The 26373-nt window shown below is 48.1% G+C and overlaps 1 protein-coding gene across 9 annotated transcripts in view; it reads right to left on the reverse strand.

Annotated features, from left to right (window-relative positions):
* The window catches only part of SERGEF (secretion regulating guanine nucleotide exchange factor), a 217265-nt gene that overhangs the window by 154528 nt on the left and 36364 nt on the right, over positions 1-26373 (reverse strand). For all 9 annotated transcript variants that reach the window (XR_004385402.1, XM_032881155.1, XM_032881154.1 and 6 more), the window contains one exon: positions 13961-14127. Coding sequence is in view for 8 of the 9 variants with exons in the window: in XM_032881155.1 (XP_032737046.1) it covers positions 13961-14127 (167 nt within the window). In the remaining variant the exon portion in view is untranslated. The remainder of the gene's footprint in view (positions 1-13960; positions 14128-26373) is intronic.

Raw genomic sequence — 26373 nt, forward strand, 5'->3', positions numbered from 1 at the left:
AGATTAGGAAACTGAAGCCCAGGGAAGCAGGGTCTTTGGCCCCAGGTGCCACAGTGAATTCATGGAATCCTGGTAATATCATAGCATAGGCCTGGCAGTAGGCTCTGTCACTTATTAGCCACACAGCCTTGGATGGGTAACCACCCCCAAGCCTCACTCTCATCATCTGCAAACTGAGGAATAATAATCCCAACTCCGCTGGGTTGTCATGAAGATTAAAGAGATGATGTCTCGAAAGCGCTTGGCAGAAAACTTGGCACCCCACCGGGACTTGGTGAGCCACCTGCTGTCATCATTAATGAATATACTGCTCTTTCCACTGTACCACAAGCTGAACAGGGAGGCTTTGGCTACCAGATGCATCATCCTCACAGAGCTGGGGAGTGTAGGAAGGAACAGGGAAATGATGCAGCCTGGAGAAATGCGCCAGAGGAGCAGAATGATAAATGCATTGTATGGCAGCAGCTACAGAACTGCGCCGGCAAGTCCCCATGCTGTAGCAGAAATTTCACCTTGAGGGGTGCAAAGGGAAATGTACCACTTGCATGCTTCTGTGTTCTTACCTTTAAAAAAGGCATGTGAGGGATGGAGCCCTGCAGACGGAGGAAGATGTTTATGTTTCTATAACCCTCATGCTGAGACAACTGGAGGAGTCGGCATTCTGTTTTTGTTCTTCTCCCTCCAGAAGTAATATATCACAATTCTGTTAGCTACCAACACAGCGATCCCACCACAGCCTCTCCCAAGCTGGCTTCAGAGCGGATGGAGCTCTCCCCAAGGCTTCTCTAGGTCCCTCCTGTGTGCCCTAGCCCCTCGCCCCCTGCCTGGCAGGCATGAGATCCAAAACAATCGTAAAATACAGTGTCCACTCTGCAGCACCGAACGCTCTCTTCTGAAGACCGACCACCACACATGAAGCGATCAGATGTTAGAGGAAAGTCAAATAGCAGCAAGTGACTCGGTCTCTAAGTGAGAAGAGATTTCCATCCCATTCCATAACAAATCCTAACCACGTGCTTTCTGACAGGCACTACACCATGCACGAATGATACGGCTACAACCAAGACATAGGATCTGTCCTCGAGTAGATTCTACTTGAAATGGCGACTGGAATTGCCCACCAGAAATTCAGCTGGGTAAACTCTAATCTGAGCCTGTGAAGTGGTACAGTTTGGATTTGCAGGTAAGGGAAGTGGGGTTGGGATATTCCAAAACTCATCCTTGCTGCTGCTCGGAATGGAAACAGAAGACCAAGGGACCACGAGGAATTACAATATCTTTTCTCAGCTCTTCAAAGGCATGCTGCGTCGTCGCAGCTTTAAAGTGGCAGTTTCTGAGGAAGAAAAGCCACTCAGCTGTTCCGTGCACCTGCCCTAGCCTGTGCCTCGGCTCCAAAGAGACAGGAATGAGCTGTTGCAGGCTCTACCTCTCCCGGCACCAGGGGGGCAAGCACCATTCACAGTCACCTCTTTCTCCTCCAGCCTAGTAAGCCACTATCCAGGCACCTGTATGTCCTCTAACCACAATACTGCCACCATGTTAGCTCTATTTCCTAGCTGTGTCCTTAGACAAGTTACTTCACAAGTTTCAGTTTCCTCATCTACACATCGGGGATAAAACCATACGTGATTCCCCGGCATCAGTAAGAACTGAAAGTGATCATTACACAGTGCTAAGCGCCACACATGGTACACAGTCAATGACCAACAGATAGGAGCTATCATTATTGTTTCTAAAAAATCCTGTAGTTTCCAATCAAGTCTCCCTTAACTGGTTATTCAAGCCTCCCAATACCATCCTCAGAAAGAACCAGCCTCTTCCTATAGACCCTTCAGGAGCCTAAAAAGAATCTTCTCAACCACGAAACTCAGTCTGGTCCAGCTTTTAAACGTCATCTGCCTGTGGAAGCTCTCCCAAAGACTCAAGGAACTCAGCCAACAACTCTTCCCTGATACCGTCTCTAGATCTCTGGTCACAAATCCTCAGCTCTTACTTGTGGGAGATTTATACTATCAATCACACCCCATTTAGAAAGCTTCAGGAGTTTGTGTCCTCCCTGTCGTCATATTCCAAGTCCACAGTGTGAAAGCATCCTGGGTACTCAACCAAGTACTGATGGTTTAAGAGGAACACAAGAATCATGGAAATGACCCACATCAAATTCCAGCTCTACGATAACAGATAACAATTTCCAAAGAGTTATAAGAAATCGAAGTTTCCTGAAAACCCAGAGAAGGTTGGACATGACAAAGAAATCTAGTAATATAACTTACATTTACTGCTTCATAGTTTACAAAATGCTTTCACATTCACATCATTTTGACAACAACTTGGAAAGATAGGCCAAATAAGTATTAATATACAGACATCAAATCTGAGGCTCAGAGAAGTAAAGCAGATTGTCCAAGAATGAAACCACAACATTAAGTCTCTTGATCCGTCCAAGTCCTTCTTCTGTTTGTTGTTCCGTGATACATACTCTATCTTCAAATGATACGCATGCTCCACGCTACTACTAAAAAAAAAAAAATCTCACTCAAAGGGAATCAACGTGGAAATAAAACCACAAAGAAGATCCTCAAGAATGACTAAATTACCTTTTTGGAGTAAGGAACGTTCCTCACACAATCCTGGGGGTACTGGCTACCCGACCTACGTTTTGTTCAGTAGCTGTGAGCAACTGTGCCCAACCAGCCGGGTCTCCTGAAATGGCACGTGGCAAGGTCCTCACAGGAGCTAGCAGCAGCCTCCTGGTGCCTGCGAGCGAGCTCCCACCCTGCCTCCTGCTTCCCTTTCCCCTTCCACTTCTGGCCTCTGTGAAAAGCCAAAACCTTCACAATTCATTGTAACAGCAGCTGCTCCTTTCGCAAAGATTTCTTCTATTTCTGCTCCCCACAGCCAGTCTCCCCCAATGCTGGGTGATACCACGCATTTAGGGAAAAGAGCCCCCTTCCAGTCATCTGAAGGTACAGGAGGTCCCTACCACAGGGCTCCCACAGAGAGAGCCACTGCATCACAAAAGGGAGTTATGTAATCACACAAAGACTAACTCCCCCTTCTCATCATAATTCAGTGGTCCCTCCACCAATGAGGGTCCTGGGGTTCTGAAGGTTACCTCCCAACAGAATGGCCTGGTTTTGCTTCCTTGTTAGTGACGAGAGCAATGTTTTCTCTTTATCCACCTCAAATAAGGGGTGCCTACCAGGCAAGGCCTCAGCGGCTCAGGATACTACAGGCCAAGAAGAGGCTGGAACTCCATGGGAATAACCTTTGGAAAGAGGCAAGGCTACGGGGCTGGCTCCTAAAACAGCCATCCAATATAAAGTACCCAGAGGGGCCTGGCAGAGAGAGAGCTGATTGGGGCCAGTGCCAACACCAAAAAGGGCCTCCAAGCAGGAAGCTCCAAGCAGCAGCAACCCTCCAAATAGAGCACATGGCATCTTACTGAGGAATCAGCCATTCGGAACAAGGTCCCAGACAGCGCTCAGGGTCCAGGAGAGAGTCCAGTGATGAGACTGGCAAAATCCATGCCCTGCTCAGAGTACAGAGTTCACGTACAAGCAGAACTGGCACAGAGGTCCAGCTATCTGAATGGGCTGGTGTGGAAGGGAGAAGGCGCTGAAGAAACACAAAAGGAAGGCCATGGTTCATCAGCCAGCACCCAACAAACTCCAGATCTGGAATCTCGAGAGGGCTCAGGGACAAGGAAGGTGGATGGAACGTGGACTAGAGCTTCAGGGACAGCAACTAACAGAGCCAAGGAAAGTGGGTAATGACACTAAACAAAGAAAAACTCAATCTGAAAGAAAAAAGAAGCAGGTTTATCAGGCTGGATGGCAGGAATACTGAGATGAATGTAAGACGTGATCTTTGTTACCCACTGGGGGATGAGCAGCAATTGTCCAAGCAGCCAAGGGCAAACGGACGCAGAAGAACAGGCCTGTGCAAAAACTCAAACGTATCAAACATCATGATGATTCTGTTGGTTCAGGATAGATGAGGTGCAGAATGCAAGGGAGAGACTGGTAGATGGTGAGGCTGGGTGTTCTGACAGGGGCAGGATCAAGAAGAGTTTATGTCAAGCTGGAGATTTTGGACTGCATCCCAGATGGGAAGCCATTGGAAAGTAAGGGCACATGTTCATCCCTGTAACAAGTCTCTGCTGAGCACCTACTATGTGCTGGCCACTAATCACAGTGATGGGGATCCCATGGTGAACAAGGCCCACAACAACCCGGAATTTATGCTCTATTAACCCCATTCTTCGCACACTGGCCGTGGGGATTACAGACTATGTTTCTCCTTCCCCTGAGGCTAGTAGAGGTAAGGTCTTACCTTCTTCCATATCCTAAAGGCTTGGCTGAGTTTCTTCTATACAACAGGTTTCCAATAAATGTTTATTGTGGGAATGAATTTTTTTTTCTGTATTTTCTAAGAATCTTAAAAAAAAAAAAAAAGGTAAGAATATCACAAAATCAGATTTATATTTTAATACATCATTCCAACAGCCTGTGGGGGCAGCTGGGATGAGGCCAAACTAGAGACAAGGGGTTCTCACTTGAGAGACAGCCACTGAAATTAGGTGGTAGATAATGGGGGTCCAGGCCAGGGGGACGGTGGCAGAGATGGAGGCAGCCTTAGTCCCCTGGCCAACCAGCCCTCACAGAGCTCACACTTCTCCCATCAAACTGCCGCAGCCTCCCTGAAACCCTCATTGGCTTCTGTTTTCCCTCTAAACTTCTGCATGGTTTACTTCTACCCTGGGACAGCCCAGTTTTCAAGGTCAAATCCAACAAAAGACAGCTGGTAAGCTCCAGGGTGAATGTGGGTGCAGCCTGGGGCAGTTGTCATGCTGCAGAGCACGGTGGTGACACGTGAGGTCACTGGGACTATAAATCAGTGCTGACAAATCTCCTCTGCAGCTGGGAGAAAGCAAGCCAGAAGCATCCTTGCTGTCAACACTGATGGCTAACCTCAACAGGAGTCCACGCTCTGTGGCACTCCGCGGAGGCTGGCCGTGGATTACCAAGCCTCCATTATGTTCACTGGTTCTGATTCCAAGATGTGTTTATCAGAAGATCCAGGACAGTTCTGTGTACCTCCTTAGATCTCAAGTGATTAAAGACAGGAGAGGAGCTCTGACCCATACTTATCACAAAACCCATATCCAAAACACAGAGCACCTGGTATGCTATGAACCTAATAGCATCTGTACAGCACTTGAGAGTTTATAAAAACCCTTCTCTATCTTATTTGCATACTCCAATAATCCTGTGGGCAAGATACAGCAGATATTATTACTCCCACTTTGGAGAGGTCTGACTGACCCAACGTCACAGGGATTGTGGGTGACAGAGCAGAAATTCCACCCCAGGTCTCACTCCACATTCAAGACTGCCCCTCAGACCTCCCCCGCCCAGTGAGTACTATGGTTTCCCAGAGTCGTGGGTTAACCTCACAGCCCTGGTCCTTGCTGAGGCTATCCTCTTCCTCCTGCTGTTCTCAGAAGACACTGACCCGGACTGCAAGTCTGGAGAGGGCCACTGCTCTCACTACTGCCTAGTGAGAGCCAGAGCCAAAGCCAGAGCCCAGGGCCACACTGGCGTCAGAACTGTCCCAAAAGGAAGCTATTGGTAGACGGGACTGGCGATGAGAATGAGGGCTCCAAGTGCAGGTTCCAGCCCCGGCACTGTCTCACCATGTGCCATGTAACCCGGGGCTCATGACAGCTTTCTCTCGGAACTCTTGCCCCTCGCCCCTAGCACCAGGGCGGCCACCACTGCCCTGGCCCACCAGTGCCCAATAATGGTGTCTTTCTTCTACCATTTCCAGCCAGCTGCCAGACTGTGATGGATGGACTCGCTATAGAGTAAAACCAACTCATCCCTGTTTGGAGGCCTCCCCAAATTAACCTCATCACGCCAGCAAACAATCTGGCTTTCAATCTAACCAGGACAACTGAAGCCACCCATCAGGGGCTCTCGCCCTCTTCTCAACTCACTCACACCAGTCCCTTGCTGTGGATGAAGCTGGGCCCTCATCACACATGGATAAGTAAGACAGCATCTATGCTCGGGGCGCCTGAGTGACTCAGTTTTTTAAAGCCTCTGCCTTCGGCTCAGGTCACGATCCCAGGGTCCTGGGATCGAGCCCCGCATCAGGCTCTCTGCTCAGCAGGGAGCCTGCTTCTTCCTCTCTCTGCCTGCCTCTCTGCCTACTTGTGGTCTCTGTCTGTCAAACAAATAAAATAAAATCTTAAAAAAAAAAAAAAAGACAGCATCTATGCTCAAAGAACTCAATGTCTGACTTAGAGACAGACATATTACTATTACAGCACTTAAATACCGTGTGACAGCTTTGGGCAGCAACCTGGTCTTTGCTCTATGAATTCTTGGCACCTTGCACTGTTCACGGCCCACACTGAGATGCAGTAAACATTTATTGAATAAATAAATAAAACTAAGACATAACACGACGACAGAAGATATAGACACACTTCAAAGAAAGCATTTCTCTTCTCCACCTCAAAAATTCCATCTTCACATGTCCCCTTTTCTCTTGACTCCTGTACTACAAGAAAGTATCCTTGCGTCTTGTTAGAACTCATCCCTTCACAGAGACTCCAAGCCTCTCTCATCTCCCCGGGAGCTTTGCTCCAGCTGTGCCCTCGGCCTCCTGCATCTTTGCTCACAGCTCGGGCTCGCTCGCTCGCTCTCTCACTCACTCTCTTGCTCATGCCTTCCATCGGCCTTCGCACACACTGCAATTTCCCCACACTCACAAAACGAACTCAAACCAAGCTCTCCTCCCAGTCGCTGAACTTGTCCTCTTATCCTCCTTTGGCCACTGAATCTCTGGGCAAGGTTGTTCACACCTACAGCCTGCATTTCTCACCATCCCCTCATTCCCTGTGTCCCAGCTCAAGCCTCTCAGAGGTGTCACCACAACCTCCCAGCCGTCTTTTCTAAGCCTCTGACCTCCCTGACCTCCTTGTTGAAATGTCCTTAGCTTCTGAGAACGCTGCCATTCCTGGCTGGCTTTCTCCTTCTCTTGTCGATACACAGTCTCTATCTGGCTGCTCTTCCTCTGCTTTCCTCCTAATGCGAGTTCTTGCCAAGATTCCCCTGTTATTTTGCATTAGCTCCCTTGAGAAATAATTTCATGTCAAAGCTTCCAATTTAGGAAGCCTTTCCAGTCACCACCTCCCACCCCAACCAACCCCCACCCCAACCCTGCAGGATCCAACAGAACCAGAGGGGCTGAAAATGCAAGAAAGAGGAGGTCCCCAAGGACATGGTTGGGATGAGACTGTTGTCAGATGCTCTCTTATAGCCTTTGTCACCTTCAGCTGGTCCTGCAATGAACTAATCTTAGCCCGGCCACCAGCTCACAAGCCCCTGAGACGGGAACTCTTCCATCCTTCCCTGCTCCCCGCATTCACCTTAATGCAGTGCCCGGACAGACAGGCACACATAAGCATCTGCTGGAGGAAAGACTTAGAACCGGAGGTGCACGTGCATAGCAGCACTCGGTAAACTGTGAAGCCCTAAAGGACAATAAACCTCATCCTCAGCAGACTCTGTAAGAAACTTCTAGGCTGTTCGAGTCTATTACAAGGTCAGACACTCTGTTCTCTGGCTCCAGAGGACACATGTTGCCCAAATGCCTGAAAACATGAAAATGCCCATTCCAGCACAGGCCCGGGCCTGGGAAGTACGGACTGTAGGGGGCGATCGCAGAGGACCTGAAGAGGGTCATGTATCTCTGAAACTTTTCTTTCATTCTGTTTTCATTTATTCAGTCAGCAAACAACCACTGAGCACCCACGAGGAGAGAGACAAGGCCCTTGCACTCCTGGATCCGACAGTTTCGCACGAGGAGATGGTGACTAAACACAAATAAGACAAAAGTGGATGGTACAGAAGGGCTGGCTGTGTCGCATCCTTTCCCACCCCTTCCCAATGAAACAGCCCTGGCGGTATGCTCCCTTCTCTTCTCTGAGCATTCCCATGAACAATGCCCGGCTGAGGCTCTGACGCGTGCTTGCATGAGGACTCCTGTCAGGCCAGCAGCTGCACACAGAAGTGCCACTGTTCTCACCTCCCAACGAAACCGTCGTTGCGTGAACACTGCTCCCCTCCTTGGGGAGGCCTCTGGAGCCTGCTGCACCTGGAAGGGCTGGGCCACAGGGGCTGCACGGGCCCTGAGACCTCACGCTCCTCTAAGAACAGCAGTGACGAAAGCGATTACTTACCGGAGAGCTACTTGGGGATGCTTTTTTCGGGTTGTGTTCAATTCTGTCAGAACCCTCCAGACTCAGCTGATTGCTGGTGGTAGATTTCTGTGTTATTTAGGGCACCGAAGTCCCACAGTCTTGACACAAACTTAAAATTAGAAATGCATTAAATATAGGAAAGGAGGAAGGTCATTCAGGAAGGGCAGCATTCCGAGGGAGCTGCAGGACAAAGACGCTCTGGAAACTTCCAGGTTCATTAATGGGTTTTTACACAGCATTCGAGTGGTATTTCTCCTTCTGAAATAACCCTGTGGAAAGCGTAGGGGACTGGCTCAAACCTCAGCTAGCACCGCCGAGTGAGTGACTCTGCAGACTAAAAATAGCTGCTTTCCCACTCGCTCTGACAGCTCGCACCCAGACCCAGCGCACAGGTAGGCCCTCCGACAAACACTTTCAGTCCTGCAGCAAAGTCAGGGTTGATGGCTTCTGGGCTTAACAAGTACCCAATCCTTGGTTCAACTCTTGTTTATTTCCATGTTTCCTGCTCTTGCTCCAAGGGCTGTGTGTGCGTGTGTGTGCCTCTGTGCACACACGTACACATGTGCCCTGAGCTCCCTGACTGGGATTTGGTGCTCCTCAACCAGACGTGGGCAGAATTTAAACTGGCAACATGACTCAGGCCCATGGCTGCAGACTAAGCCCAGATCAAGGCCTTCAGAAACCCTGGGAATCAGGCTGTTTGTCCTGGGCCTTCTCCTAACCTACCTAGCCTCTCTCGGTCTCGGTTTCCTCAACTGTAAAAGAAGGATAATCATTCCCAGTCTGGCCTATTTCACAACATCATGCTGGGAGCACATGAGATAAGGGACACAGGACTTATTTTCCTTCAGACAGTAATTCTATCAGAAAGACAGATGGCAGGGACGGGACGGGCCAGACAAGCAGCAAGACTGCAAAACGAGGCTGCCCCACTGGAACGGGCAGGCATCCTGAGCGGTCCAGGAGCTAGAACAGATCTAGACTCACAGCTTCTGTTCATGTTGTCCCCTCTGCTGGAATGTCCTTCTCCCTTTGCCAAACACCTCCTCATTTTTAAGAACCCAGCTCAAATAACATTTCTGCTCATGGGTGTCTTCAGCATAAATCACCCCATCTCCCCTGTTCCCTTGGCCTTTCGTACATACCACTCAGCACGTCCACTCTGCATAGTAAGGATCTATTTACAAACCTGGAAGATCTTCGAGGGCGCAGACTAGATTCTTTATCTTTGTATGCACCACCCCCCACCCCAGTCCCCACTGTGTGGTCAATGCAGGCACGTGGCAGGTTCAACCAATGTTTCCTGGGTTAACTATGGAATAGGCAAGATCCCAAAGCCAAGACAGAGGTAAACTCAGGAAAGCAGGAACGGTGGGACAGCACACACAGAGCCCATAGAGGGGGTGGCAGGTGGGGAGCCCAAGAAGTACTGTCATGGGAGGTCTGTCTGCTCCTGGCAATAAGGTCACAGCCACAGGGACAGCAATCAAAGCTGAATTGCAAGTCCTGGGGGGACCAGACAGCAGCAGCATCACTAAATCCCAATGACCTAAACTGGAACAGGAGGCCCTGGGGACAAGGAACAAGGGCAGAGAACAGAGCCAAGGCAAAGAGACAGAGCAAGGCTAAGTGGTACTGAAGCCTGGAACCTCTGGATTACTTAAAATGCCCAGGTCTGCCAAAGTTGAGCCAGCAGCAGGGGTCAAGTGATCTTGACTATGACCCTGAGGGACTCCAGGGCAGGAGTCATTATAACTTTATGTAGCGACCATTTCCATAAAATAAGAATCAGATCTGGAAGGGACTCTTAGATCTGTAAGAAACATCAGGAAACACCCGGTCTAACATCCCCCACCCATATCTGGGAGAACTAAGGGTATAGGAGGAAAAGGGGTTGCTCAAATTCACTCAGCCCGGGCAGAAGCAAAGGTAGAAGCCAGGTCTTCTGACTCCCAATCCTCATCCCCTCAGAGGCTGCTTGCCCTCTTCTGAAGGTCCCATGCACATACTGGGTGCCCAGCTCTAGCTGCTTCAGAACCCTGGGGAGACCCCAACATACCCACTAAGTGAGCACAAGCACTTCTGCTTCCACCTTTGGGCAGAGTTTAGAGCCAAGGTTCCATAGGAAACGTGCAGATGATAGCCCCAGCTGGGGCCAGGGAAGCTGTTGTGGTTCACACATACTCTGCGCGGATATGTACATGGGGGGAGTAATCCCGATTACTCTGCTACTCCTGGAATTTTCCAAGAGTGGCGAGAGGGGCCTAGTATCTAAGGCCAAGCTGCTAGAACATGATACGCATAGTCTTCACAACTGTAAGAACATTAAAGACCTACCAAGGCTACAATCCCAAAGTCTTTCTCAGGCTAGATATGAGACATGGCTCCGAAGAAAGTATTCAGACTCTCGGGGGATCAGAGACTCTACCTCCCAAACTCCTGGAACTTTTAATCCAAGTGAGGATATATACACAAAAGGACAGATGCAACTTTACTTCATTTACAAAGCAAGTATGTGAGCTTCAAATACTTTGAGTTCATTTCCCGCCCCCACTGTTTACATACTGTGTGATCTGGGGCCAGGGACTTGCCCATCCTGGGCCTGAGTCTCCTGACGCATAAAGCAGCGAATACAACACTTGCACCCAGTTTTATTGTGAAGATGAAGTAATACATGTCAAGTCTTTCGTATGATGTGTCACCAAATCGCATTGCGTTTGTCTGCTTTCTTTGGTTCATAGAAAGGGATGGTTATACCGCCTGTGCTTCCCCCTTCTGTGTGGCTGTCACTCTGGATCCCAGACACCTCACTCTCACTCTGCTAATCCCTGGGACACAGAAGAAGGCAACTGGTCGGCTATGGGCCACACTCAATTCCTTGAAGGTCAGGAATCATTAACTTTGTTCAAGGCCGTTCCTGTTCCCCAGGTGTCCCTCGACCTCCCTGGCCAAGCCCCTCCCAGGGCAACCCCTCGTTTAGTAGGGCTTTATATCTTTTCCAAGGTGAATCCACTCCTAGTAGCTAGGAGCTGCCCACTGCCCTGGGCAGTGGCAAACAGGGCCGCAGGCAAACAGATGCTTGACAGGTCAGACCGGACATCGACAACAGGGATGACCCCTGGGCCAAATTTACCAAATGGAGACAGCCTGGGGCCTGGGGTCTGAACCTGCAGGGAGCCTGGCAAGTACACGCACCAGCACCCCAGAGCCTGAAGCAGAGATGGAGGGAGCACTGACATGAAGTCGCCCCAAGGCTCAGGGCTCAAGCCAGCTCCTCAGGCAGTCCCGCTAAGAAACACTAAGAAAGGGGCACCTGGGTGACTCAGCGGGTTAAAGCCTCTGCCTTCGGCTCAGGTCATGATCCCAGGGTCCTGGGATTGAGCCCCATATCTGACTCTTTGCTCAGCGGGGAGCCTGCTTCCTTCCCCTCTCTCTCTCTCTGCCTGCCTCTCTGCCTACTTGTGATCTCTGTCAAATAAATAAAAATCTTAAAAATAAATAAATAAATAAAGAAGCTACACAAAAGTCACCTCAGTGTCAGCCTCTTAGGCTGTATGTGCACTGGTCATATCTGTCACAGTGCTACACACGACAGCGACCACACAGTATTAAAAGGCAAAGAAGAGAAGGGCCCAATAGTTACAGAGGGCCTGCCACACACCACGAACCCCATGTGTTGTGCTCACAGATGACACATTGTGGCAGGCATCATGAGCCTCATCTTGCCAAGGAAACCAGAGACTCCGAAAAATCCGTGAGGCCTCTGGGCCTCTGTTGTGCTACCTGACCACGAAGTCCTAAATGTTCTGAGAAAGGCAAAGAAGAGTAAAGGGTCTAAAACCCTCGGTACCGGGTACCTGGGTGGCTCAGTGGGTTAAAGCCTCTGCCTTCGGCTCAAGTCATGATCCCAGGGTCCTGGGATCAAGCCCCGCATTGGGCTCTCTGCTCAGCAGGGAGCCTGCTTCCCCCTCTCTCTCTGCCTAACTCTCTGCCTACTCGTCATCTCTGTCTGTCAAATAAATAAATTTTAAAACCCTCGGTACCAAGCTCTCAGCACCTTAGTATTGTGGCTAAGCAGACAATACGAGCTAAAATAGCTCATTCCCTCATTCACTGCTAGGGGAGTCAACGTCTCTCAAACGGAATCTAGAGAAAGACAGCAAAAGTCATAAAGATGTTCACAGCCTTTGCCCCTGCAATTTCATCCCCAAGAGTGTATCTTCAAGAAACAGTTCAAAAGGGTACTCACTGCAGAGTCCACCATAGTAACAAAAAAGAGGCAATGAGATAAATGTCCAACATTCAAAGAATGGTTTGGAAAATCCCAGAACCTCTGACTCCTATAATGTTATAGGGCCCATTTTAAACGACTTTCAAGATCAGAAAGAAACAAGGCAAAGCATTTGTGATCAAATAAATGAAGAATGAATACCAAACATCCTCAGTGCTCTCACTACAAATTTATAAAGGAGGTACATGTGTATATGCAAAAAGGAATGCAGTTGTGAGGGTGGTTAAGATTAGGGATGGTTTATCATCAACATCATCATCATCATCATCATCATCATCATTACCATGTCTAAATTGCCTTTGTGGTTTTGTTTAATGAGTGCCTTTTCAATTAAACAAAGAGAGAGCGAGAAAGACAGACAGACTTAACCCCAGCACTAAGGAAAGGCCCAGGAGGAGCAGGTCTGGGATGTGAAGCAGAAACTGAGAACCGTCCTACATACCCGGAAGGAGGAGGCCAGGCAGGCCCCGGGGGAAGGGAAGCCCTCTAGGTATGAAGAGGGTTGTAATTAGTCTGATGCTAATTACAGAAGTCTCGCTAGCTTATTAATTTTTTTTGACAGACTCTGAATGAAGACTGAATTCCTTCATTAAGCCAACTTGGGTTCAGAGGCACATTTCCTACGTGGCCTTCCTCATTCTCTTCAAAAAACCTAGCCTTTCCTTTTTTTTAAGGACAGCAGTAAAGTAAAATTTAGTAACAGAAACATACACCCTGGAGAAATTAAGCCTCCTGCCTTAAATGTAGAAATTCAAGACATTTCAGGGAATTAAAGGGGCTTGAATAAGGAACTGAACTACAATATTTTCCACGCTGGGAAATATAAACAGTAGTGCAGAATACTTAGCTCACTACGAAGGCCACTCGATCAGGTTCCAACCTGTCTTTCCGACATCACCCCGTATTTGCCCCCACAGACACCTCGTGCTCCAGCCGAAGTGCACCACCATGGTCCCCCAAACACTTTCTTCACTTTCCTATCCCCATAATCCCGTTCCATCTATTGTGCCTACCTGAAAGTCCTCTTCTCTCTTAGAGCTGCTTGCTCGAGTCCGACCCATCTTCTCAGGCACAGCTCAAAGCCGTGTCCTCCGTGACACTGGCCTAACCCAATCCGCAGAACCTGACTCCCATCTCCCACTCTCTGAAGCGGACCCAGAGTACTCGCAGTCTCTCTGAAGGAGTTACGCCCAGTCTGCTTGCAGTACAGTTATCCAGGCACCTCCCTTTTCTACCATAATGAACCCCAAGTAACTTGAGGCAAGGGACCCCTTCAAAGTCCTGCCTGGAACCCACAATGCCTCTACTAGAAGCACACAGTAGGCCCGCAGTCACTGCTGTGACGCAAGACAAGGGAAAGAGAAGCACCCCTTCTGTAGAAAGTCACTTCCTACCTCAGTTGCTCCTGTTAAGCAGTGCAGAGGCGAAGGCATGCTCTTCCGAGGTCCTGAGCAGGGGCACGATGGATCCTGACTTTGTAGTTTCCAGTCTTCATGAGACGCCAGCTTCCTCCCTAGTTGACCGTAGTCCGCTCGGCCCCAGGTAAACACCTTGCCAGTTTCTAAAAACAAACATTAGCTGAATTAAGGTTACATTCCACAGCTGTGCTCTCATGGGCAGGCAATGACTTATGAGAGAAAGTGTGAGCATTTATTTTAGTATCAACTACCATGTACCAGGAGCCATCCTATCTTCCTGTAGGGAGAGCACAACTATTCACACTTTCACAGATGTGGGGACTGAGGTTCGGAGGGGTGAGAGGGCACGACCAAGATCAAACAACAGGGAGCACCAGAGCTGGATTCCAGCGGAGGTGGATTCCAAAGCCTGTGTGCCTGCATTTTGACAGGGGACAGAGTGACAGGGAACTCTGGCCACACATTATGGCCACCCCACCCCTCCTTGGCTCCACCCAGATGTCTGTTCTCAGGCTGTCAGCCGCCTTGAAGTCCCCAAGGCTCCTGCCTTGCCCCATGCCACAATCTCTTAGCACCCTCCTCCTAGCACAATTAACGGCCAGTTTTGTGTGTTTTCTCTCCACATAAAAGGACCTTCAGAGTCTATGCTCTTACCCAAAGGAGCAAGTCTAATAGTCCCAAAGCAAGTGCCTATGTGAGGTGGAAGGGAGTGAGAGAAGGGAAAAAAGACAAAATCATTTACAGCCAGGAAAGCCTCAGTCCCCCAGATGCACCATCTGGGAAGCTGGCCAGTGCAGAAGATGATTGAAGAAAATGGAATTTGGAAAAGGAGAAATGCCTTTCTTCTCCCAGATAAGAAGAAATTCACCAAACTCGCTCAGTTGTACCAAATGCCACATTTGTTATTTCAACAGAAATGCAAAATCCGATGAGGCATAGATTATTAACAGATTCTCTGCAATAAATATGCATAACCATGTGCGCTGTATAAATTCTTTATACATGTTTATTTTAACAAAGAGACTCTTTGCTTAAGAGACAAAACATCAAGCAATGCATATTAAATTCTAGACAAATCTACTACTATGATACTACTGTGTTTATTATCAAAGCTTCATCTGGCCCTATATTCAACATACGGTTTATAGTGTCAGCTACAATACAACCACAGACTCAGGGGGAAAATGTCGGAATAGCGAAGGGATGCAGTTCAGAGGATTGGCCTTCTCACAGACATCATGTAGACACCGAGGAGTTCACGGGAAGTTCTGAGGTTCCTCACAGGGGAACAAAGTCTGTGCGGCCCATGGGGTACAGCAGGAACTGGGAGCGGGTCCGCTCAGATGAGCCATTCCGTGGCCTCACACACGTTGTTCCTCTTGCCGTGGATGCCCTTTCCTTACATTAGTCTTTTGATAAGCTACAGCTCCAGCTGTACAGTCCAGTTCACATACCACCCATTCTGTAAAACCTTTTTTGACCCCTCAATCCCTCACAGAAAGGATGAAACCCACCCTCCTGTGGGCCACCTTTATTACTGTACTCATCAATTACTGTGTTCTCATTTCACAGGTAAGAAGTTAAGGTTCAGAGAAGTGACTGGCCCACAGTCACACAACTCCTTCTTCTACCCATGGTACCATTTTGTTATTAGTTATTCACACAGGGTCCACATCAATGGATAACCAACACCCAACACTCAACACTCTCCCCTCACTTCTGTAGGACCCACAAAAAAAGCTCATGTGCCCAGGACCCACAAAGCATCCAAAACTAGCAAACCGTCACTCTACTTGAGCTGGGTGGGATATATAACCAGACTACCTAGAAAGGAGAGTCCCAGGAAGCTAGAAGATGAGACTATTACTTCTTAACTCGACCCTACATTCTTCTGCTGCAAAGAACTGGCAAGATGTTATCTGCAAGACTATCAAAGAACTAAATCCCACAATGAATCCATTCCTGTGAAGTAAAACATCTTAGAATCTTCTCTGCTATTGATTACTGATGTCCAAGGCAAACAAGATTGCCAGGATATGGTGTCGCCATTATTCCATCTCCAATAGCAATTCAACCATTCTACTTACATAGCACTTTTCACCTTCAAAGCACTTTACAAAGATCAACTAATTAATTCTCATTTTCCCTGAGGAGGCCACAGACATCTATTAGAGACAAGCCCAAAAACCAGGATGACTGGATGTCCAGCCTTCACTCTCCAGCCCAAGTTTGCCCAGTCAGATAGATGCATTCTCTGAAGCTGTCTGTTTTTCCCCAAAATACACCCTGCATTAGAAGGCTCACAGAAGACAAAGGAGATTCTTATTTTCCTTTTCTTTTAAACAGACACTTACCATTTCCTAGGTGCCCAACACATTCAGAGCCACTATCTTAATTAATCCTCAAAATAGTTCTACATAGTATAGATTACTAAACTTATTTCACAATGAGGTTAAATGACTTGGTCAAGACCAAACAATCAGCAGATGGTAGAACCAAGATTAAAACCCATTGTTTTTTCTGACTCCAAGCCCTTTGGTACCTCCACTGACTGCCCAGCTGCTGTCAGTTCTTACAGTGTTTGAGGAGGGGGAAAGTCCAGATCAAATGGGTATGTTCCATGTACCCGCTCATTTCCCAGGACACCTTGCAGAACTTAGGACTATAAGTGCTGAATAAAGGCATTTAACACAAGGATGATGATTTTAGGTCACCTGGAGTAAAAAGAAAACAATGAATCCACACACACAAAATGTTCACTAAGGCACTGTAGACAAAAATATGTCTCAAGCAGAAGCCTGCTGTCAAATCCGAGGAGATTCAGAGCACAAATATAACAAGCAAATTTTTGCCTTATAGCCAAGAATTATATGTTACTGTGGCAAAAGAGACATACATTAATGTCATCCAAAAAGTACAAGTATGTGTCTTCAGATAAATGAGAAAAAGGACCAAGAGCACAAAATAAAGTCAGCAAGTAAAATATCATTTCAAGGCCTGCCCGTGCGCAAACTGACACAAAATCACTATGGAGCCAAGACGTTAGGCACAGGTGGCAAAAGATTCCAACACAACACAGAACACAACAGGGGCCAAGTAAACAGCATCAACAAAGCATGCCTAAAGAACTTGCAGGATTTCAGGCCAAAATTGTCCTAACAGGCTTGATGGAACAAGTGACATTAAAGTTGAACTTCTAGAGAGGAAAAGAAAAGGGGAGAATGAGGTAGAATATTCTAGGAGTGGGGAGAAGGGACAAGCGATGACAGAACCAAAAGGCACAAGGTGGGGCAGGTGGAGAGAGAGTGAGGGTCACAAGGAAGAGGGACTTCAAGGTGAGTCAGGACTGCGGGCTGGGGTCACCACAGGGACATGCCAGGCATGGGGTCTGGATCCCACCTTCCAGCCCAGTCCAAACTTGCTGGCTTGCACTCCCCTGTTAATAAAGTATTTTTTTGACATACCATATATGTGTATACACACATATAAATCTCCATGCACATATACATAAACATCCATCTATTTGTTAAAATATATACTTGTATTATATACATATATCAATTATTAATATACCCTTATTTAAAAATATACAGTGTAAAATATATTCACAATGTAGAAAACTTAAAAGAATGAGGTAAAAATACATAAAAGAAATCATAATTTTTCTTCCCGTACCCGGTAACTCGTCTCACATGCTCACTTTAGGAACTGTTGCTCACTAGACCATGGGGAGACTGCAGACAGGGAGCAGGGGTGGGGCCTGGTCGGAGGAGTGTTTGGAAATGGCACATCTGGCAAAGGTGGAGGGGCCAATAATAAGAACATTCATAACATTCATAGCTAACACTAGCGTTGCACCTACTGTGTACTATGTACTGGTCCAAGCATTCTCTGCATGGTATCCTGGGTATCTCTCTGCCCAGCCCCATCTGGTGCACAAGGAACTAGGCACTTATCCAAAGGCAGAGCAGTAGTAACCAAAGGGAAGGAAGAAAATCACTACAATTACACAAGCCTGAGACGGGTCAGGGTTTGAACCTACGGTTGAAGTCACAGGGGAAAACAAGTTAAGAATATGCGAGACTTGGTATCCCATCAGATGTCAGAGAAAGGGAACAGGAGGAGATGAACTCCACTCTGAGATTTCAGGATTTCAAGGCTGGTGGGAAGGTGGTGGTGCCATTAAAAGAAATAGACAAAAGGGCAAAGATGCTAGATCTGTGGTCCCATCAAAGGTAGTCATGAAATATTATTTCATTACTAAATGATTTAACTCTCTTGAGTGGTTTTGCAATCTTATCAAACAGTCAAATATAAATAAAGAGGAAATGGGGTGTCTTCATGGCTCAGTCCGTTAAGCATCTGCCTTTGGCTCAGGTCAGGATCCCAGGGTCCTGGGATGGAGCACTGGGCCCTCCCTACTCGGTGGGGAGTATGCTTCCCCCTCTCCTATCCCTCACCGTCCCCCACCCACCTGTTCGCTCTCTCTTATTTTCTCTCTCAAATAAATAAATACAATCTTTTATTAAAAAAAAAAAAAGAGGAAGTAAGTGAAGAGAAAGATTATTCTGTGCCAAGCCCTGGAAGGGGCAGAGGAGGTCAGAAGGCTAGGGGGCTGGTGAATATTCAAGGGGCCAGCTTCCTTCAGCATCTATCAGAGGGCTTTCTGGAATGAGGGTAAAGGTAGGTAAGAAGCCACTCCAGCAATATCTAAGCTCTTTAGGGAAGGGGAATTTCTACCCCACTCCAGGGAAAGGGGTCCTGAAGGTGAGAAGAAAATGGAGTGCGATATAAGGAGCACTCACACTTTAACAGAATGTCCCAAAGGGGAACAAAGTGACACTGAATGTATCTGAGGGAGTCAGCAAACAGAAGTAGATGTTATAAAAACACACCCCTGGGTCAAGGCAGAGAAAAGGCCATATAGCCCCCCAGTCCTTCCCATAGCATATTCCAGGGTACTAGGAAGCCTCCTGGAGCACACGCAGGTGACAAGTGAGCCACTCCCTAGCTAGGAGTTTGTGACATTCATAATTCATCTGCTAACAAACACCAGTTACTCTCAGGTTATTAATTCTGAGTCTGTAAAGTATGAGAACCTGATTTCTCTAACTCATCCTTTGTTCTGACATTTGGACAGAGATTTTATTACAAGGCACTGATGACAACCAAGGACTCAAATGCAGAACGAACTGGCATCCCCAGTTTAATCTTCCCAAGGAAGGAGAAGAGTGGGAAGGGAGAGGGCTCAGGGCACAGGTGGCAGAAGCAGTCACACTAGGCTGTGATAAATGTGCCCTGCCTCCCTTCCACAGAGCAGCTATGCCACTCCCCTCTGTCCCTGGCTGTCGCCAATGTCCCAGCCCCCTTCACCTAGTCAACTCCTACTGCCTCTTCAACTCTGAGGGTCCTCAGGCCAGACCAGGTTCCTCTGAGCAACAATCTTGGAAAACGACGTTCCTCATCTTGGGGCACTTCTCTCGGTTTATAAACATACACTCATTAGAAAGACTTTTGATTAATGTCTGCCTCCTCTCCAGAGAGTGAGCTCTATGACTTCGGGGACTGTCTGGTTTTGCTCATCCCTAATCCCTAGAATAATGCCCAGCACAAAGCTAGTACTCAATGAGTATTTGTTGCCAGAATAAACAAATGAAATTAACTACTGAATTTTATCATTCACTGGTTCCATAATCTTGAGAAAATTACCCAACATTTATAAAACGGGAATAATAACATCTACTTGAAAGGCTATTGTAAGGATACTTTTGCAAAAAGTATGCAACACAGTAAATGTTAGCCACTAGTACTCTCATTCTCCTGGTTCATCTCCACAGCCTTAATCAAGGATTTTCAGTGTCCACTCACAGTGTCTACCAATTTGTCAGATCTTCTCAGCCAACACCCACCTACCAATGTCTTAGGGTCAATGTCTCTATGGACAACCAAAGAAGCAGAAGAGCATTGAAGGCTCCATCTTGGAATTCTGGATTTTTATAAGATTTGAGCATACTATCTGGCATGTCAGAGGCCTCTGAAGGACCATGCGATACCAACAAATGGAAGCTAGGGAAAGAGAAGAGAGCCGTGGGGAAGTGAGAGGAAGCTTTAACCTAAGACTCAGAAGACCTGGCCTAGTCCTGATTTCTTTTAGGCTATGTGATCTTGAGGAGGTCCCTTCTCCTCCAGGGGTCTACTCTTCCCAACCATAAAAAAAAGAGGACTGGGTTAGATGGTCTCTGAGACATTCCTGATCTACACTTCAACGACGAGGTCTAAAAATCTTCACTGTCAAAGTGAGTGGTGTACAACCCAATTTTACTGGCATCCTTAGAATATTTAGTCTGACCAGTGTCGTAAAATAAAACACCCACCAATATCAAAGACCACTCATGGGGCCCCTGGGAGACTCAGTCGGTTAAGCATCTGCCTTCGGCTCAGGTCATGATCCTGGGGTCCTGGGATCAAGCCCCGTGTTGGGCTCCCTGCCCAACATGGGAGAAGTAGGAGCCTGCTTCTCCCTCTCTATCTGCCACTCCCCCTACTTGTGCTCTCCCCACCTCTCTCTCTCTCAAATAAATGAAATCTTTAAAAAAAAAAAAAAAGGACCACTCATATAGTTAACAATTTAAATGAAGATTGGGATTGACTGTATATCCTGTTATTTCTTAGTAAAATTTCCTTAGTCTCCAAAGTTGTATCATGGACAATATCGCCAATAAAAAAAGTTTGGAATTTTTGAAGTTAATGCAGGAATAAAATTCCCAAACATTGGCTGCCCAACTAAAAAGAAGCAAGAATGAACAAAAGGTAAGGGACTGTGGAGACTTCTACAGAGAGGTGACTCTGGGTGAAACTCTACTTTAGGCACTGCCATTAAGTTATCTACTCTAATCAGCCCTGAATGATTGGTGTGAACCCCCTCTTACAGATAAAGAAATAGATCACAGAAGTTGAATGACTTGCTCAAGATCACACAGCTCATATGCTGCAAAGCTACGATGATAATAATAATAGTAGCTAATATTCTGAGGGCACTTCTTTCATGCTAAACTCTCCCTGGCTTGTCCCATTTCGTCCACAGAAACACCTCACAAGTAGGCATCATTAAAATCCTCAAATTACAGGTGGGGAAATAAGGCACAGGAGAGGTTAGGGCTGAGGTTAGGGTTCAGGCTCAGCCTCCTGCAACTGTCAGCAGCAGAGCTTGGACAGAGTCCAGGGACCTGGTACAAGTGCTGGGACCCCCAGTCACTGCCCTGGAGAGGACATACTGCTTTTCACTGGGTCACACTCCCTCTTCAAAAAGGAACATTCCCGAGGACTTCTGGAGGTTGTTCAGGGCCACGAGGACACAAAGAGCCTAGCTGCTGAGTGACTGAGCACACTTCATCTGTGGCCTACATGGCCAAGGTCAGAATCCCACAACATACCACGCATGCCATGCAGCTGCCCCATTTTGTCTTCACTGACTCTATTAGCTATTAAATTGGGAGCACTGATAATGGAAGTCAAGACAGACTGCACCCTGAGGAGAACCTAGACCAGCTACAGGACGATATCATACAGGGCTGGGGCTTCCCAGACAAAAGCAGGGAGGAATGGCTTCTTCTCCTGTACTGGGTCCTTACTTTAAGTAGTTCCTTGGCCTTCCACACAGTCCCTCTGTTCTCTCCATGCTGGACAGCTGCTCCTTTGTCAAGGGCATACCTTACTTCCTCCCTACCAGGATCTAGGGTCATGCTGGGTCCAAGCCCCTAAATCTGGTCAACCCATAATACTGCTTTGCTCATTCTACCTACAGAACTCCTTCTCACCCTTCAGGGTCCGGTTTGAATGTCACTGCCATCCTAAAGCATCCCATCATCCTCCTGTTTCGACATCCCTTCCTTTAGGACCCACTAGAATAAGGCTTGTACCTTTGTTCCAACAACTATTCTATACCACCAAATGCAAGATTATTTGATGGCAGGTCTTGTGTTGCCCTATCTTAGCCAACGTTCTCCAGAGAACCAGAACTAAGGGGATTCAGGGGCGCCTGGGTGGCTCAGTCGTTAAGCATCTGCCTTCGGCTCAGGTCATGATCCCAGGATCCCGGGTTCAAGCTCCACATCGGGCTCCCTGCTTGTGTTCCCTCTCTCACTGTATCCCTCTCTGTCAAATAAATAAATCTTAAAAAACAAAAACAAAAAACTAAGAGAATAGAGAGAGAGATGTATAAGGAATTGGCTCACATGATTACGGAAGCTGCAGAGCCAGTGTCTCAGCTCCAAGGCTGTCAAGCAGCAAGAGCTAATGTCCCAGAAGACCACCAGGCAGGACAATTCCCTCTTATTCAGGGAAGGGTCTGGTCTGCCTTTTGTTCTACTCGGGTCTTCAACTGATGGAAGAGGCCCACTCATATTAGTGAGGGCCAACAATACTCAGTCCATGACATAAATGTTCATCTCATCTAAAGACACCCTCGCAGAAATACTCAAAATAATGTTTACCAAATATCTGGGCACCTCATGGCCCAGTCAAGGTGACATAAAATCAACCATCACACCCACTAGAAGGCGAAGAGCAATGATCCTTTCTTATTCTCTCTGTATTCCTCTCAGCACCTAGCACAGGGCCTGGCCCAGAGCAGGTGCTCAATGTTCATTGAAGCAAAAGGGGTCTAGGCATTGCTCTTACCATAGACTTTGGATGCCACCAAGGACATCAGAGACCATCCCATCCAACTCCCCCAAAGAGAAGACAAAACTGAAAAAAGTATCTTTCCCAAGTCCCAATGACTACTTAGAAGCAGAGCCTGCACTCACAACATTCAACACAACATTACTGCCCACTTTCTGTAGGCCAGGTGCTCTCCCAGGTACTAGGGTCTACAAAACTCTCCTCCTTCGTGGAGCTTATATTCAAGTGGGGTTGTGGGGAAGGATGGGGGGAGACAGGCAACTGATCAAATACCATAAAAAACATATGCCCTGGCAAATGACTCTGAGTGCTATAGAGAACACACAGTAGGGAAAAGGGACAGGCAGAGCTAGGGAGGGCACTGGAGGCCTAGGACAGGCACTCAGCTCCCAACTTCCCATCTGGGGCTCTTCCTCTGCTACACACCACCTTGCTTAAAGGAAGAATCTTTACAAGAACTCAGCCAGCTGAGGGGGCAATGAAATTTGCTCTATGTACCTCTCAGGACTGTGATGCGAAGTAAGGGGGACAAACATGAATAGTCTGTAAACTCCAAGGGAGGTGCTAGTAATATCATGAGCAATCGCTGTTTGTCTAAAGCCAGACTGCGAGAGCCGTTGGGAGAGGGAAGGCCTTGAGCCCTGGCTCTCAGGGGGCTGCTCTGGTGGGATGCCTGGTTGAGCCCCGGCTCTCAGGGGGCTGCTCTGGTGGGATGCCTGGGTTCCCTGTTCCTCCAAGGATCTGGGCACACACCAGGCTGATGGTCACCCCCAGGACTTGCTTGGTGTCTGGAGAAAACTCTCTGGGGGAGGCTGGGGACCCTGCAGATGTTTCCCAGCTCACGTCACATTCAAACTTCAGAGTTTTTTCGCACACTTTTAGACTCTTATTAATAACATTTTAAAATGCAGATTGCTGCCTAATCTTAGATGCATAATTAAAAAAATAATCTTGCTTCTCTCCCTCCCAGCGAGAAAGGAAACTATACCCCAGGGCTTCTGCAGCTAAGAAATCACGCCCTGCAGAAGAGCTGGTAGGAGGCTCAAGTAGAGATGGGGGCAGGGGAAGGGGGGGTGGAGGTGAAGCCAAGAAGCGAGTCTAATCCCTTGACTTTACAGAAAATGAAAAGGAGGCTGAAGGAGAGGAGTGATCTGCCCAAGGACACACGAAATGTTCTAGCAGAGCCAGAATCAGAATCCCATTTTCCTGCTTCCCAGCAGACTCTGGACTGTCTCCTAGAGCAAGGAAAAAAGAAGACAGCCTATATGTTCTTAGAGGGTAGGAATAATACCTAAGTCCTCACGCCATGAGCACTGTTCATCTGGAGAAGAAGCTACAGGTTTCAGATGTTCAAGATGGTCATGGGAACAAAGCTCAAATTCTTTACATTCGTGACAGACTCGCTCACAGCAGGAAGGACCTCAGAGCACTCTAATCCAACCAACCACTCACTTCTGGCTGGGAAAAGTGAGGCCCAGTAAGGAAAGTGACTTACTCACCTGGGGTAAATAGCAAGTTAGAAGCAAAGCAAGACTAGGCTTAGGGTTAGGGTTCTAAGCCAGGTCACCCTGACTTCTACTCCATCCTGTCCACAGCTTCGGAAAGAAGTACCTGTCAGCCTCTCACAGGTCCCACTGCTAGCTGCATCAGCTAAAGCTTTCTAGGCTCCTTGGCAGAGAAGAAGAGACACAGGTGAGGCACTGCCTTTCTCGCAGGGATGGCTTTTCGGGAGGCCCAAGGGCTGGCGGACAGAACGATACACATCCCTACCCCATCTCCTCGGGGTTCCTTTTCTCCCTACCTAGAGCTGCCGCCCTCGCCCTGGACTCCACCTCCAGTCACTGTTCATTACAAAAGGTCAGCAGCAGCTCCCATCTCTGTGAAGTTACTAAAAAAGAAGGGGGGAAAAAAGGCCAGGCGCTGCACCCAGCTGTTGGCGAGGCCTCGTTTTCTGCTGCTGATGATGACTCACAATGCCCAAGCTGGAGGCTGGAGCTGGGAATGAGACCTGAGAGGCTGGTTTGCCGAGGAAAGCCGCAGTTCCCTAGCACGCCAGCCTGGGGAGAGGAATGCTCCAGGACAGTGATGTCCCAGCCCATGGCCGCAGGAACACAGCTCCCCCTGCAGACAACCCCGAGGCCCTGCAGGAGCAGGACCACAGCCAAACCACAAACTGGGACGTAAGGCCCACAAAGCTCACCGTGGTGCTAGAGCTGTTATGAAGAAGCAAGGGCTCCAGCTCAGAAGCCGCAAGAGATCCTACAACCCCCCAGAAATACTAATCGCACTCCAAAGAGAAACTGGCTTTCAGTTCATGAGGCCCAGATTCACATCTTCAAACAGGGGAGACAAAGATTATTGCCACTCTTTCAGGGGGCACATAATTCACCAGGGTCAGGAGCAAGGAGGGGAAGGAGCCTATCCTAGGATGCCAGTGCATGCTGAACCAGTGAGAATGTCTTAGGACAGGACTTAGCCTGGTGCCTCTCAAATTTCCTCCAACCACACCCCTGGGAATCTCTCCCAGGCTCTTTGTGACAGGTGTCCTAACAGGGCTGCATTCGCAAATAGGGAAGCACTCTCCCACCCCCACACACGAGGACCCATCAAGGGCAAGAACTGAGCAACAGGACAAGGTCAGGAGAGGCCTTGGAAGTGAAGCCCACTTCACAATGGCTTGGAAACTTGCCACCTGCATCAAGCAGTGTCAGAAATGTGCATCACCACAGGAGGCCACTGAGGAGAACCCCGTATGATCAAGCACCCACCAGGAAAGGCAAGATAATCAGGAGACCCGGGGGCCAGCAATTTCAGTGAAAGGGGTTGGGGGAGGCTTGAAGTCCAAGTCCACGGTCAAGGCTGGTATGTGTGGCAAACACTGCAGTTACATTCAAGTTGCTCATCTGGAAGTGCATGGCCTCCTAAGTGCGAAGGTCCGCCAGGCCAGATCCATGGTGGGACAGTCTGTCCTTCCTTCCCTTCCACATCTGCTCATCTCCCTCCCACTCTGCTCCCTGTTCCATCTGTCCCTCAGGCACCAGAAGAAACACCCTTTACCAGCACCCCACCTGCCAAGAAACTCTAAGTCGCCAGTGCGGCCTCCTGGGAAAAGCGGACACGGTTTAAGTCTCCCTCCGGTGATTCACCTCTAGCCACGCCAGACATGGGCAGGAGCCAAAGCTACAGTGCCTTCCCTGGAGAGGCTGACTTTTCCATGGCCAGGGACTGCGAAAGGCATCTGCTACACGGGATTTTTCATTTCATAGGATCAGTTCCAACCAAATCAGCAGAGCACTGTTACTATGGACCATCTGCCAGGACCCGGAAACAGCCCTGTTACATAAAGGGCTGGTGTAATGAAATTGATTAAGCTGGATTCTTCCTCCATAAAGGCGACGAAGCACTTGGAATCTCCTTCAGAGGGGCAATGTGGGGCAGCGAAGAGGTCCCAGGTGAGGGTCCCACGGCGTTCCAATCCTGGCTCTGCATCCGTTAGCTATATAACTGTCCTCCCAGGCTTGTTTTCCTACATTTCAAATAAGGAGAAGATGGTCCCTTCCAGCATTAAAATTCTGTGACTTACTACTGTTTTTACCAAAATGGGAAAAAAAAAATTAAGCTCATTTTGATGTTAATGTTGTACTACAGGGTTAATACTCTTCCCCAAAAAAGCAGGGGGAGAAGGGGTGAGTGGAGCCACTCACTCT

This window comes from Lontra canadensis, unplaced genomic scaffold (assembly GCF_010015895.1).
Source record: "Lontra canadensis isolate GAN:19392208 unplaced genomic scaffold, GSC_riverotter_1.0 scaffold74, whole genome shotgun sequence".
Taxonomy (NCBI): domain Eukaryota; kingdom Metazoa; phylum Chordata; class Mammalia; order Carnivora; family Mustelidae; genus Lontra; species Lontra canadensis.